This window comes from Astatotilapia calliptera, chromosome 4 (assembly GCF_964374335.1).
Source record: "Astatotilapia calliptera chromosome 4, fAstCal68.1, whole genome shotgun sequence".
Taxonomy (NCBI): domain Eukaryota; kingdom Metazoa; phylum Chordata; class Actinopteri; order Cichliformes; family Cichlidae; genus Astatotilapia; species Astatotilapia calliptera.
In genome coordinates, this window is record NC_137425.1 from 12,071,889 (window position 1) to 12,087,342 (window position 15,454).

General features: G+C 40.6%; 3 protein-coding genes across 5 annotated transcripts; 1 reads left to right on the plus strand and 2 right to left on the minus strand.

Moving 5' to 3' along the window:
- Nucleotides 1-71: 71 nt before the first annotated feature.
- Nucleotides 72-5,225, minus strand: LOC113020630 (GTPase IMAP family member 9). Of its 3 annotated transcripts, none has more exons than XM_026164753.2 (2): nucleotides 5,088-5,225; nucleotides 72-1,368 (listed from the first exon to the last, which is right to left on the minus strand). In XM_026164753.2, the coding sequence occupies exons 1-2, from the start codon at nucleotides 5,098-5,100 to the stop codon at nucleotides 344-346; spliced, it is 1,038 nt and encodes a 345-aa protein (XP_026020538.1). In that variant the 5' UTR covers nucleotides 5,101-5,225; the 3' UTR covers nucleotides 72-343. The 3 variants fall into 3 exon arrangements, with proteins under 3 accessions (XP_026020538.1, XP_080156947.1, XP_026020537.1); XM_080300821.1 differs by lacking the exon at nucleotides 5,088-5,225 and adding an exon at nucleotides 4,790-4,926; XM_026164752.2 differs by lacking the exon at nucleotides 5,088-5,225 and adding an exon at nucleotides 1,858-2,072.
- On the plus strand, nucleotides 4,880-9,320 carry rsad1 (radical S-adenosyl methionine domain containing 1). The gene is made up of 9 exons (XM_026164747.2): nucleotides 4,880-5,020; nucleotides 5,142-5,275; nucleotides 5,352-5,556; nucleotides 6,088-6,453; nucleotides 7,768-7,831; nucleotides 7,917-8,064; nucleotides 8,324-8,378; nucleotides 8,477-8,580; nucleotides 8,816-9,320. The coding sequence occupies exons 1-9, from the start codon at nucleotides 4,880-4,882 to the stop codon at nucleotides 8,925-8,927; spliced, it is 1,329 nt and encodes a 442-aa protein (XP_026020532.1). The 3' UTR covers nucleotides 8,928-9,320.
- Nucleotides 9,321-10,771: 1,451 nt separating this feature from the next.
- On the minus strand, nucleotides 10,772-12,220 carry rasd2a (RASD family member 2a). Its single transcript, XM_026163682.2, has 2 exons — nucleotides 11,564-12,220; nucleotides 10,772-11,452 (listed from the first exon to the last, which is right to left on the minus strand). Exons 1-2 carry the CDS (start codon nucleotides 12,099-12,101, stop codon nucleotides 10,935-10,937), a joined length of 1,056 nt encoding a protein of 351 aa, XP_026019467.2. The 5' UTR covers nucleotides 12,102-12,220; the 3' UTR covers nucleotides 10,772-10,934.
- Nucleotides 12,221-15,454: the final 3,234 nt, after the last annotated feature.

Here is a 15,454-nt window from a genome sequence, read left to right on the forward strand (position 1 = left end):
TTCAACTAATCCACAGCAAGGCACCAGGAAGAGGTGGAGGTTGAATAAAATATAAAGTGTTCACACAAATCTGCTATAAATGTGCTAAAATCACAGCTTCATTTATTTATAATAGGCCTATTTATAGTTTAAACTGGTTGTCACAGTTTGAATTGATGCCACTGGAAACCTTTCAAGTTTTCTGTCGAAATAGTCTCGTACTACACGTATGTTCTTGAGATGAAAGAGGGCTTAAGACGGCTATCTAGTTTGTTATCAAGTAAGTCAGAAAGCTACCTAACCAGAAGTTGGATACAAAGAGTAAGTTTTTTATTTTCATCAGGTCATCAGTCAGTTCCCTTTGTCATGTACGAGGAGCTGCAAAGAAGCGGTTAATAAAGATTGAGTTGAAGTTCAGTCTGGCAGTCGGGGCCATTCTGTTGTCCATATGCTTTATTGCCACCTGTGCAGTTCCCCCTGCTGATCCACCCACTGCACCACCTATGATCCCATAGAGAACCATCCCTCCTGGGCCCTCTATAGACCCGGCCAGCGCACCCATCACAGCCCCCACAACAAAACCCGTCCCCAGGCCTCTGACTAGGGACGTCCTGAGCCAGCTGTTGTCGATCTCCGCTTGAGCTCTAATCTCTGCGCCAATATTAGCCGTATAGGCATCCTTCTGGAAGTACAGCTCCTCTTCCATGTATTGCTTTTCCATCTCAGCCCATGCCTTCTCTATCTCTGCTGCTCGCTGCTTCCTAAGCTTATTCTCCTCCTTCTTTACACAGTCCTCTGCCTTCTGGAAAGTTCTGCTGGAGAAGTAGCCTCCTCCTAACGAGGCAACCATCAGCTCTATCTTCTTCAACAGCTCTCTGTCCTGACTTCGATCTCTCCAGTTCTTGTTGAAAAGGTGAAAGCGTCCACCGTACTTCTCGATGAGTTCTCGCAGATGCCAATCTGTCTTCTTCACCCTATCTTCCAAGGCAGCTCTATTCTGATTTCCTTCATAGGCCAGGAGGACCATGGCGTGTCTCAGACAGTGTCTTCCAAAGCGTTCCCTCATCAGTCTGGAGGTTCTCACATCATTGGGGGAGATTTTCTCCATGTCAAAGGCAACAAGAAATGCATGGGGACCAGGTATACATAAGCACTTGGACCTCCTTAGCTCCATCTTCCTCTTAGGTTTAGATATATCCTTATCATAGATGTTTGGTCCATTGATCACTGCCACTCGTCTACCAGCCAGCTCACCGTTGTTCTTTATGCTGCCAGAAAGGCTGGTGACATCCTTAGAAAACACCTGTCTCCCAAGTATGGAATTGGTTAGTAGGAACTGAGAAGGTCCACTGCTACCAACCACCATGAGCCTTAATTCTATGGCACCACCTTTAAAAATTAAAAAAAAAACAGAAATTCAATTGGGATCAGATTGATAAAGATATATTTTTTAAGTGTGTAATAAACTCAGAAAACAATAAAAAAAATGTCAAAAGAAGCTACAATATCAGCAATTAACATCATTAACATCATATTGTTTGTGTTTGTCTTATTTTATACTTTTTCTGATATCAATGCAATGCAAAGCATGTTTGAAAAGGGCTGTGTGTGCATGTGTCTGGTTCATCCTACTTTCTGAACATAACTTATGGTACATGTGTGCAGTAAAATCTAACAGTAAGTAGGGTAGTTTGATTTTTATTGTTAAAGTTAAACCCAAGGTTCAACTCCTCCTTCTCCACCTTTAGGTATTTTCCCACAGTCCCTGCCTGACATGCAACTTGAGAATATTCCCCTTTGTGCCTTTGTGCCTAGAGCAAAGAGAAACCACATCAAATCCTTTCTTTGTCATGTTTTCATGGTTAATGGAAAGCCTACCTTTCTTCCTTGTATCCATTTGGCAGCTTCACATCACAGATTCAGTAGTTTGTTTGTTTTTTTTTTAATTTGGAAATTATTAAAACCTTTCCTTGAACCGACTTCACACATTTGAGTTCGGTGAAAATATATTCCTGTGTGTTTCTCGTCTCTCCCTCTGTCTGCCTCACTGTATCTGCTGATTAGATAACTGGTCACTAGATTTTACATTAAGTGGAAAATGACCTCAGGGCTGGAAGCTGGCAGTGAACATATTCACATTTATTGACATTAATATTAATCTATGTGTAATTAAAGCTTTAGATTTATTACTGATTGAATGTATGAACACTGTCTTATTTTGGAAATTATATTGCAGTAAATTTTATTATTATTAATCCTTTATTTATCCAGGTAAAAATCTCATTGAGATTAAAAATCTCATTTCCAAGAGAGACCTGGCATCATGGCAACAAAATGAGAGCAGGTATACATGCATGCGTTATTTGTTTTGATTTGAATTATCAAGTGAGGATCACACTCATCTGATGATGAGTAGCACCGACATGGATCCATGATTGCAGTCATATCAGAATGATGAAGACATTTATTGCCTATAATCCTGATTTATATTTTTAATCTTTAGTTAAAAAATAATCCGTTTTTAAAGCAGCTGTTCTAGGCTGTGTTACTGTCTGTGTGCTAGGCTTCGGAAAAATCAATATCTCATTAGTTAGTTTCATCGTGTGTTAGTGGGACACACATTTATTTTCCAAATATAGACTTGTGTCTTTATTTAATGTATCAGCTATGCTCATAAGAATTCCCACATAATCTACCAGTGGATCAGCCCAACCATACCCTTGAAAGTCTCTAGGTTGTCTTGACTATGGTTACATGTGTCGGTCCACTGAGTTGGTGCCAGATATTTGTATTATTCAATTCAATTATATACATTGCCAAATCACAACAACTCTAGCTTTAAAGCGCTTTATATTGTAAGGTAAAGACCATACAATAATACAGAGAAAACAGAGGAAAACCCCAGCAATCATATGAACCCATGAGCTATGGCTTTGGTGACAGGAGAGGAAAAACTTCATTTTAGGAAGAATAAACCTCCAGCAGAACCAGGCTCAGGGAGGTACAGCTATCTGTCGCAACCAGTTGGGAGTGAGGGTAGGAAGACAGCATAAAGACACGCTGTGGAAGAGAACCAGATATTAATAATGACTCATGATTAAATGCTGAGTGATGTATAAACACTTAAAAAGGTAAATTAAGAAGAAACACTGAGCATTGTGGGAATCCCCAAGCAGCCTTCCCACAAAGGGAAGGTTTACATTAGGACTGAGGGTTATCTGATCCAGCCCTAACTATAAACTTTAAGCCTTAAAAAAAAGTTTTAAGCCTAATCTTAAAAGTAGAGAGTGTGCCTGTCTCCCAATGTCTCAGAGCAGAGTGCTCTGTAGAGGTGATAGAGTACTGTGAGGTTTTTAAGATAAAGTGGGGGCTGAGTATTCAAGACCTTTTATGATAGGATCAGAATTGTAAATTCGATTCTGGATTTAATAGAGAGCCAATGAAGACAAGCTGTCTCTTTCTGGACCCTGTCAGAACTCTTGCTGCAGCATTTTGGATCAGCTGAAACCTTTTCAGAGAGTTTTAGGACATCTTGATAATGCTGAATGTAGTTCAGCCTAGAAGTAATAACAAGCAGTTGAACAGGTGTGCCCAACAAAGATTACTTATGATTCATAGGCTCCTAAATAAACTGCATCATTTTCAATATAAGGCCCATATAAATCATATTTTAATCAGAAATAGCCTAAAATCAGCCTCTAAATCATAGAATACGTACTAACAATACTATTCACCTTCCAGCATGTTGTCAAATTTGAACCATTTTAAACTTTGACAACAGCAAAAATACCCTACGTGTTATAAATATTTAATACTGTTTGATTCTTTTGCAAATTTTATATACAGTGAGTCTATTTGGGGTCAGATTTGACCTGTATCTATCCAAATGTATTTCAGATTCACTACCATTAGTAAAATCAAGGAAAACTATGAATTTTAGGGACTCTTGAAACTTCAAAACTGTGTGTGCCTTGTCTGTTATGGGGTGGTGGTGACAGAGTTCAAGGGCCACATTTGACCAGGTTAGTGCAAAGAAAGAATAGGAGTTATAATATATAACCCTACATGACAAGCAGAGGTCAAAGAGTGCCTTGATGCCAATGATTACCAATTTCACTTCACAGAGAGAGGGTTCCTGGTTAAATCCTGGCTAGGGCCATTCAGTATGAAGTTTAAAGGCCCTTTGAGTGGTTAGAGTGGAAAATGCTATATAAATATGAGTGTATTACAGTTAGACCTGAAATGTCAAAAAAAAGAAAAGAAAAACAAAGAAATAATTCATTTTGATAGTCTCATAGTTACATAACACATGTGCAAGTCCCACACAAGCAAGGAGTTCATTAATGTTGCGATAATAATGATAACTGAAGATGGTACTTACAGAGATTTGTTATGACATAACATTGATCGTAGTGTTTAATGGTTGTAAAGGTCATACATGGTTATATAATAAATCCCAAGAGTTCAAGGAGTTTCTTTCCATTTCTACTTTAGCGTTAGAATATATTTAAATCCTTACCGCTGCAACGTTTTCACGTTTTGGGTAAAACTGGAAAAGATGTTGTGTGAAAATACATATTTTTCACCAAAAGCAAATGTTGCAAACCTAAAAACCTGGCTGACCCTCTTGTGCTTCGGGTATTTCTTACTGTGGTAAAACAGCGCCCCGCTGTGGCCAAACCGGGAACATGAAGAGGAAATCGCTCCATGTATTTCCGGTTGGAGCGACTTGACTGCACCTTCAAATAGCGTAAATACAAAGTGAATTTACGCTATTTTGTAGCTACTTTGTTGTCACAGAAACGCATACCGTTTGAGTGATGAAGCCGGGTATTGAAGTAACCTCTGGTTCGGGTCGGAGAATGTAATCTCCCGTGGCGAAACAAACGCTGTCTCCAAAATGATGAGACGCACATTAAATGCGGTCAGTCGTGTCCTCCCTCCCCGACTGCAGCACTTCTCGGTCGGAGAAGTAACCGAAGATGTGTCTGAATGTGCGGCTTCTCCACAAATCACAGAGCGCGCGTCTCTTTATGTGCACGTGAGCTATAGCTTCTTTTTCTGAGAACATCACGCGCACATGTATCCGTAACTGCATGTTGACTCACCTGATTTAAGCATAAGTGGGCTGTGTCATGACTATAAGGTTCTTCCTCCCCCAGTGGCCTTACTGTCTCAGGAGGTGCTCCTACTGCAATTTCAATAAGTACATATCCAAAGAGAACAATGACCATATCATGACTAAGTGCCTTCAGATGGAGACTGAGACACTGCTGCGACTCAGTCAAGTATCCTGGTATGTGCATTTATTAAACCTGACAATCAGTAACTGTAAACTGCAGCTGAGATCACACTCTGGTTTTCATTTGTAGCATCACCTCAGTGTTCTTTGGAGGTGGGACTCCAAGCCTGGCCCACCCCTCCATCTTTGCTGCGATCCTCGAGACTGTTTCCAGGCAGGTGAATCTCTCGGATGAGGCCGAGGTCACCCTCGAAGTCAACCCCACTCCTGCGGGAAAGTCCAGGTTAGAGGACTATTGCCGTGCCGGGGTGAACCGATTTTCCATCGGGGTCCAGGTGAGCGTAATCCTCGGGTGCTCATGAAAGCCCATGGAAAAGCAGGGCCTTCCAGCTGTTTTACTCAAAGCATTTAGTGGTTGGTTGCAACGTTACACTCAAGGCCTATCATTGTGTTCATGTTTTTTTTAAAATTCCCTCTTCTGTGTGATGACATTTATTTAAAACGCACTTTTTGAAGTTTAGTCCTGTCAGGTCCAAATCACACATCTAGGGTACCAGTGCTTGTTTCTTTTGCTCTGCATCATAGACATGAAATTGCATGCAATGAAAATTGCAATTTGGATTTTATATTGTAGATTTCAGTTGGAACAGAACTTAAATGTGTTTTCAGAGGTTAATCTTTCCATCTGTCTATCTCCTGACTCGATAATATTGGAAAAATAACACAATTCAAAAATGTTGACCCACTTATATGTATTATGAGGTGATGTAACTCTGAAAATTACATTAATAATTTGATTCTGAAAGGGTAAGGTGAGAACTTTTTTCATTTTATGGAACAACTCTGATCAAACTTTCTATCTTCAGTCTTTGCAGGATGATGACTTGAAAAGTCTGGGAAGAGACCACGACTCCCACAAGGCTTTGCAGACTATCGAAGAGGCCAGGAGGCTGTGCCCTGGTCGGGTGTCGGTGGATGTCATGTTCGGACGTCCCAAACAAACCGTTGAATCCTGGGAAATAGAGTTGTCTGAGCTGCTGAGGGTGTGTGATGATCACGTGTCTCTGTACCAGCTGACCCTGGAGCGAGGCACTCAGCTTTTTAAACAGGTTGAGTGCGGTGCAGTGACGATGCCCTCCGAGGATGTGACAGCAGAAATGTACCAGCGCGCCAGGAAGACTCTGCACCAGCACGGCTTTCAACAGTACGAGGTGTCGAATTTTGCAAGACATGTAAGTCTTTGCTGTAACAAAACCGTACTTTAACGCTTCACCTTATCATGCATCCGTTTTATACACAAAAATGATATGTTAAATCGAAGGAAGGTTCGGAGAATGAAAAGAGAAAATAAATAAAAGAAAAACACTTCCTTGGTACACTTGTTTAAATGCTTATTAACACAAATACCTAGCCAGCCAATCAAGTGGCAGCAACTCATTGCATTTAGGCATGTAGACACGGTCAAGACGACCTGCTGAAATTCAAACTGAGCATCAGAATTAATAGAAGAGCGCTGATTTCAGTGACTCACAATGTGGCATTGTTATTTGTGCCAGACAGGCTGGTCTGAGTATTTCAGAAACTGCAGATCTGCTGCGAGTTTCCCACACAACCATCTCTAGGGTTTACTGAGAATGGCCTGAAAAAGTGAAAGTACCACTCAGCAACACTTCCTTGGTAGAAAATGCCTTGTTAATGTTAAGAGGTCAGAAGAGAATGACCAGGTTGACTTGAAGGCAACAGTAACTCAGATAACCACTCGTTACAGCCAAGGTTTGCAGAAGAGCATCTCTGACTGCACACCACACCAAATCTTCAAGAAGCATGCCAGATACCATCCTGTCAGCTAACAACTGGAAACTGAAGCTACAATTCCCACGGTCTCACCACAATTGGATAATAGAAGATTGAAAAATGTTGCCAGATCTGATGATTCTCAATTTCTGCTGCAGCTTTCGGATGGTAGGGTCAGAAATTGACATAAACATGAAAGCATGGATCCATCCTGCCTTGTAGCAACAGTTCAGGTTGTTGGTGGTTTATAATGGTGAACGCCACAGTCTATGTGAGTGTTGTCACTCATTGTGTCCATCGCTTTACGACCAGTGTCGTCATCTTCTGATGACTGCTTTCAGAATAACGTGCCATATCACAAAGCTCAAGTCATCTCAATCTGACTGATAGTGGCTTCACTGTTTACAGTTCATGCAAAAAAAAAGTCTTCCTTCACTCTTAATTGTAAAAAAACAAAATCCGTACAACAAACTACATGTTCAGTCCTCTGTTTTATAGGCATCCATATTTTTCTTGTATAATTTAGAGTCATCGGATGTTTTCGAGGTTATTGAGCGAGATTTAAATGTCCAGTTCTATCGAAAACCAAAGATTTATATTGTTTTTCCCCAGCAGAGTCTACTAAGTTGTATTTTTAAGCTTCTTTTTAACTTTGTGTTTGGTTTTCTGTCTTCATTAAATCTCCGTAATATGACAGTTTTACTATTCTCCCTCATAAACACTCAGTAAATGTTTTTCTCTGTGTAATGTAGAACTCAGTGAGTCATCACAATATCAGCTACTGGAAAGGCAACCAATACATCGGTGTCGGCCCAGGTAATACTTAGATGTAAAGCACTAAATCACTCCGGTTATGCTCCTGTTGGAAACTGTGCTTTTTATATTGTTGTCTCTGACACAGGAGCACATGGGCGGTTTGTTCCTCTGGGGGAGGGAGGTGTTGTTCGAGAGGCCCGGACCCAGACTCTGGAGCCTGACGTGTGGATCCGTGAAGTGCGGCATTGGGGACACGGGACGCGGAGGCGGCTTCAGCTTGGCCATCTTGAATTGTACGCCGTTGCACTTCCAGGCAGAGACAGATGCCCAGAAATGCTCTGAGCATGTGAAATGTAGCAGTGAAGTCTGAGACAGTCCACAGTGTAATTTATCACACTGAGCGTTGAGGCCGTGGCACATGTGCTTGTTCTCTCAAACATTCTGTCCTTGTGAGATGCTATTATGAGACTTGTATTCAGGCCTTTTACTCTTTCTGTTCTGTCCTTGCTGTTCTGTATTCAGTTTAAGTTATGAAAGATGTTTGCTTGGCAGATTGGAGGAGGTGTTGGTGATGGGAATGAGAATGACTGAGGGCATTAATCATAAGGTAAAGCACACAAAATAAATCTTTCATTGTATTTTCTGTCACGGCAGATAATGTTCAGTTCACAGACACTTTTTTTTTTTTTTAAATTATGTTAACAGCACTGGGAGATGTTCAGCCCACAAACTGGCCTTGATGAAGTTTTTGGTGAATCCATTGTCGTCCAAGAGTTGCTCCAGAGCGGACAGCTGATTCTCGATGACAGGTGACTTACGATGTTTAATTTTCTCTTTAAGTTTCCTTACCTGTGCGGAAGCCAACCTAACAATTGTTTTTATTATTTGATAATATTTCCCTTATTATATAACTGTTTGGTGCATGAGGTGACAGAAAATAAGGGGAATAGTCTGTTCTGATTTCCCCAGCATACGGTATTTAAAACGTCTCTACAGCTTGAAGGTTAAATCATTTGTGTCTTTTTTTTCTTTTTTCCTTGTCAGGGGTCTGAGGTGCTCCTGGGAAGGACTGGCCTTACTGGACAGCATCCTTCCAGCTCTCCTGGTGGAGCTGGAAAGACAAATTTCCCCCAAAGCCTCACAGGGACCACTCTGAGTCTGCTGGCAGACAAACCAAGAACACCTCCAACCTTCAATGACACAAATGTTTATAAAGCAGATACGCTCGTGGCTGTCAAAACATATAAAAACCAACAGTTTTGTTTGGTACACCTTTTAAACGTGTTAGTGAAGGCTCTTCATCATTTTCCATACCATTGCAAACATGACTTTATCTTTAATGACTGCAGCCCAGCAGCGATCGAGCATATTGTGTTATGTCCGTGTTGCCTCTCCCACCGGTTAGAACGAGTCTTGGATTTAAGTCTCCAGATGCTTTCATGCAGTCATTACTACAACGGATACACTTTGCACTAAAGCTTTAATTGCTGCTGTTGCTGTCGTTTAATCATAATTATACCTCTGACAATAAACAGGAAATTATTTTGGATTGATGTCATAGTCTTTTCAGCAAATGTACACGGTGAGTGGGAAGTTTTAGAGGGTGAACAAATTATATTATATTTGTTCACCCTTGTTCAAGTAAAGCCTCCGAGTAAGCAATCATTTTGTTCTCGGACTTTATTGATATCACTGCAGGTGCTGCATGTCTTCTCAAATCCCTGGAAATCATACCAGATGGATGAACATTAATTTCCTAGTGAGTAAAGGGATATCTAGATAGATATATATATATATATATATATATATATATATATATATATATATATATATATATATATATATATATATATATATATATATATATATATATATATATATATATATATATATAGCTTTAAACTGATCCCAGCTCACTTGTAAGTCTCTACATTTCGTAATCACTGTCGAGTTTGCCTAAAAAGAGCTTTGAAATGTGGTACTCCTGGAGAGAAGTGAGACATTTGTGTTGTGCATACAATAAAACTCCCCCTCATGAGAGAATAAATAATAAATATTTAGTCCATTTAAAAGGATTGAGTCTTATCTCAAGGAACTTTACTGTCATAAGACATATTCAGACATTATTATTTTTCCATGAACTAGGTCTGGAAATACAGATCTTTATGATTCAACTGTGTATTGAAAACCCAGCTAGTGCCCTGTCACTTAAAAAGTACATGCGGGTACATCGGCACCTTTTAAACCTTGTTTGTAGATTGAAATCTGGTGACTGGAGGCATGTTGAGCACCAGTTTGAGATGATTTAAGCCTTAGCAGCCATTAGAAGATGGGTTCACTGTGATCAGAGGTACTTAAATCCCCTTTCGTTCCCATTCTGATGCTCATTTGTGAATGTACCAGACAAATTTGTCAATAAACTTTTAGTTTATCTTTCCAAAGTGGGTTTTATTGATCCACTTCAGTTTTACTGTTTGGAGAGGTTTATTTTAAGCAAATATACTGAACTTCTTGTCAGTGTCAGTAATATTAAATGCCGAGTTGAATAATCGTTGTGCTCTCTCCATGGTGCTGATCTCACTCCGTCTCTCTCCTTTCGCCCACCTTCCCCTCTTTAATAAATCATGCGCTATCACTCATTGTTTCCTCCAACTGCCATGGTGACACACAAGCGCGTACACCACCTCGGCTGATTAATAGGCATTGTAGCACCTCTGTACTTTAAGCCATTCACTAAGCCGTGGGCGTTCTAAACAAACCGTGCAAAAACTCTCGAGACTGACAACAGATACTGGAAGATGTTGAAGGTCTGCGTTTGAATCATCCACCCATGGCTCTGAACTCCCTCCCACACTCGAGGTTTTTACATCATCACTCGAAGAGAATCGACTGCTTACGTCAGTGTGCGTAATCTGGCCGTGCCCGTCTCTTTGTGAAGAGATTCTTAAATTTTTTGTAACAAACGGAAGGATGGAAAGCAAGGACACAAAACACGCAAGATAGTTGGAAATATTCAGCTTTTATTACAGGGTTATAGAACAGGGATATACAAAAAAACACGATAAGAATGCACTGGTCCAGCCAGGTGCTACAGAGTATAACTCTTTACGTATACCATATTGCAGCGTACTACTACAATTTGTTTGTCGAGAAGTCTCACAATTCATTGAATCTGACACTTCTCGGGTTTGTTGTGTTTGGTGCTTGATCCAAGCACGAGTTGCAGGTCGCTGTTGAAGCTCGGGCGGCGCGCCAGAGGGTCCACTGCGGCACAGGGCGCAGAGAGTACCCGCGTACGGCTACCCCTCCTGCCTCGCTGGCCGACGTACAGCGACCGGTAGGTGAGGATGGGTATGACCTGATGTCGCGATGGACTAGTCTCGTGAGGTAGTCCACCCAGAGAGGCAAGGGCTCTGAACATCGCGTCCAGCCCGGTGCCGGTTTTAGCAGAGGTTTCGAAGAATGGGATATCCTCGCCGAGGATTTTCCCCACGTCTGGCCGTCTCACGACTCTCTCTGAGTCTAAGTCCCCTTTATTACCGCATACAATGACTGGCACTCTCACTGGCTGTTTTAATTTCAGCAACTTTGCCTTAGCAGCTTTGATTTCGCTGAGCAGCTCACAGGCTTCACTCAGAGATTCTCTGTCATCCAAACTGAAGACGAGCAGAAAAATGTCACCTGGAGAGACAAAGAACATCAGATGTAAATTAAGGTAGTTAGCATTCATTTTCAAAATATAAAAAAATAACATCCCTTAAAAACAGATTTAATACAGCACTGATTCCTAACCTGTCAGGATGGATAGTCTGCGTTTGGCAGGGAAGTCCCTCTCACTTGCTGCATCCAGAAGATCGACCTGGTATGCCTCTCCTCCTATGTGGAACAGCTTTCTGTGGAAGTCTTCGATTGTGGGCTCATAGCTCTCCTCAAAGTCTTTCCCCATGAACCGCCGGAGAATGTTTGTTTTACCCACTCTGGGCGCACCAAGCACAACTATTCTATGACAATTTCTGGGCTTGGTCAAACGCAACTCCAGCAGGTCCACGGACCTCTTCGGGAGTCGATCAGCCGACACTTGCCGATTGCCAGAACTTGAGGATCTACTCACAACTATCCTCGTATCCTGCTGTCTCCAGCACCCCTTAACCTTTTTGACGAGCCCCATGCCTGTCGCTATGTTTGAGACTTTGGGGTGCTGGAGCACTGGACCGAGTGAGGTGCTCTGAAGATCTGGGTGCGTAATGCTTGATTGTAGATGCCCGGTGAGAGAGTTCAACATTTCGAGAATGCCATCAACGGGAAGATAAAACTTCTCAGTTGTGTTCATCTCTTGTGCTCTTTCAAGAGTCTCCAGTCACCGAGAGGCAATCACAACCTCACCAACCCAGTTGCTTTCCCATGTGTCCAGCGAAACAGAGCCGAGTGTCATCTCTTATACACCCACAGTTTCTGCGTCAGCAGGCTCATTCAAAATGCATTCCTTTTATAGAAGCACGGAGCCCCCCACGGCCCCCGCTTGTGAAAAATATTCCTTTGGAGGAAGACAAAAGTGCTAGATTGGTCTAGAAATATACAGTAGACTTTTTTCAGTTGGTGCATTGCAGCTTTCTGAAAGTTATCCGGATTGTTTTAAATTACGATCTTACTTTGTTCGGGGGGGCACGAAACACTCTGATCTGTTCTGGCACGTTTCTATTTTTAGCATTTGACCTGCAGGTGCTTCCTGTCTAATTCCGGGTAAATGTTTGGTAGACAGAGTACAGATAATTGCCAATATCATGGACAATTGAGGTGTGACGTGCGAGCGCAAATTAATTTTGTTTATCCTCTTTTCCTGAAACGCTGTCACGGAGACATTAGCCATTTGCCGTATATATATTTATATCTGTTATTTAACAGTTCCACAGTGTTTTCATAACAAATCCCACTTAACAACACATCCCTGCACCGCCCGACATAAATCTGTGCATGACGGATTTTATTATTCCTGAACTGTGATCGCATACTCTGGAAGTCCCTTTATTTTCTGAATTCCTCACGACTTTTTCGAGTGTTGAAGCTTGAAACAGAGCAACTCTTTGCTTTATGAATCATAGATGACCTGGCGATGAGTCCTCTGCAGAACCTCCGGAGTCAGAAAGCTGATGTTATTTTTCCACGGTACACTAACATATAAATCAAATATGTATTGCTGGAGGAGAGATATGCTGATGTTTTAGGGAGAAGGTGAATCACTGGAGCATACCAAATCATTTGTGAGCTCAGTGCAGAAGTTAGAACATGATACAAAGCCTTTTTTTCCCCTCCATCAAACTATTCTCAAAATCCAAGGACACTTTGAATGGACAGCCCACATAATGGTTTCTTTCTTGAACCTGAAAAACATGCAGTTATATATACAAGACTAGCTGATCGCCATGGAGATTGCAGTCTCACTCTAATAAGTGCACTTTAGTGCTACAGCTGAGAACCATGTTGTGATGAATAATGTATAAGCAGCCATAGTAGCTGATAATGTACTAGTAGATGGTTGGTTTCTAAATAGGTGCTATCAGCAGCACATAATGGAACATTGATATACTTTTAGAAATACTAATGGGGTGCAAAAGTCTGAGAGAGCTCGTGAATATATTAGCTAGTTTGCGTTTTTCGAAATTATATTGTAAAATTTTCCATTAACAATAACAGTGAGTTTAATAAAGTGAGCAGAAACACGAATCCACGTATTTTAGTGCATCTTTGGTTTTGATCAGAGCATATACTTGAGATTCGCATTGTGCAAAATTTGCAGATTTTCTTTTTTGTTTTCAGGACATAAGAAGGAGACAAAAACACTGCCCCTAGAGGGCACCAGAGACAAACAGATGAAGTTAGTTGATTAACCAGTGGAAAGGAATTGATTATGGTTATGCACATCATGCTGCTTTTGTTGCAGCAGCAATTAACTAAAAGTAAATTATTATTCCAATTCATACACATTACAGGACATTACACCCATTTTCAACCCTGCTCCTTTGTCTTGCATGGCCTCTTATTTTAGCTGTTGTTTTTAGCATTCTTTGCTTGATGTAGCAGTTTACCTAAACAACAGCCTGAGCCCTCCTTTGTCAGAAGGAGGGCTCAAATTGTTTATTATTATTGTTTAATGGACCTTTCACAAATGAGCAAGTTATCCATGCTGTTTGCAGCACCGCACATGATCACAGATGTAACCTTAGAACTGTGCACTGAAAACAAGGCTCTCTTTTTTAGCTCTGATGTCACAGCACCCAGCTTTTAAAAAAAATATGTTGCTGGTACTGAATTAAATTAAGCATATATTTTTTTCAAATACTTTTAAATATGCTGTCAATAAAAACAGAATACAATGATTTGCAAATCTCATAAACCCACATTTTATTCACAATATAATAGAAAACATATAAATGTTTAAACTATAAAGACATTTGACATTTTTGTGAAAATTTGAGCTCATTTAGAGTTTAATAGCAGCAACATCTCTCAAAAAGTTGTGATCAGTGCAACAAAAAGGCTGGAAAAGTAAGTGACATTAAAAAGAAACAGTTTGAGGAACATTTTTCAACTAATGAGATTAACTGGCAGCAGGTCAGTAACATGATTGGATATAAAAAGAATATCTTAGAGAGGCAGTTTCTCAGAGCTGAAGATGGGCGGAGGTTCACCAATCTGCAACAAGCTCTGACATGCAAAGAAGAAGCCATATGTGAACATCACTGGGACACACTGCCGTCTTTGTAACATAAAATACGGAAACAAGACCAAGGGCTGTCGGACAAGAATGGAACAACATTCCTCTCCCAAAAGACTGCCATGAAATTCAAAGTGGAGCTAATATTGTTCTTATAATTGTACATTTGATATGTGTTCTATGTTCCACTGTGAATAAAATATGTGTTTATTCTGTATTTATTTACATTTTACAGAGTCTGGTAACTTTTGGGAATTAGGCTTGTGTGCCAAATTCTTAGTTTTAATCATGTCTGTAACAGTTTTAATAAACTTTATGGTTAAATTATATTTAAATTCTTTGCATTATTACACTATACAGTTGAAAAAATCCAGCTTTTTTTTTGATGAAATAGGATGTCATGTTAATATCCCTGAGACTTACTATAGCTATAACCACCATAATCTAAGTCTTCCTTTCAGTGTAGTAATTTACATTATACACACTCACAGTAATGGAGGTGTCCCCAGGAGGTATAAGACTGTGTTAATAGATTAATGTCTCCAGAAGTAACACATGTGCACACACACTTGAAGTCTGATTGCCTTTCTTGCATGACGTCATCACTGGCCGTCCTCTCTCCTCCCCCTCTGTTTTCCCAGCCCTCGCCTGCATGTCCCCCCTGTCCTGACCTCATCACGCCTTTGTTGGGGAACAAAGAATGTTCAGGCATCTGTTTTGAGGAGAAATAAAGACAGAGAGGAGGAGGGCTGAAAGAGGTATATGAAATGAGCTTGACTGACTGGATCAGTGAAAGTGAACAGGGCGGCTGCAGCAAGCAATAGTACATTCCTACACACAGGGCTGGGTAGTACACACTTATTTCAGAGATATATATTATTTTTAAACCCCAAATCATACGTCATATCGCTTGATGACATTTTAATTCCTGTGCACTTTGCCCTTCAGTTGTCTTCAGGAGTGTTTTTGTT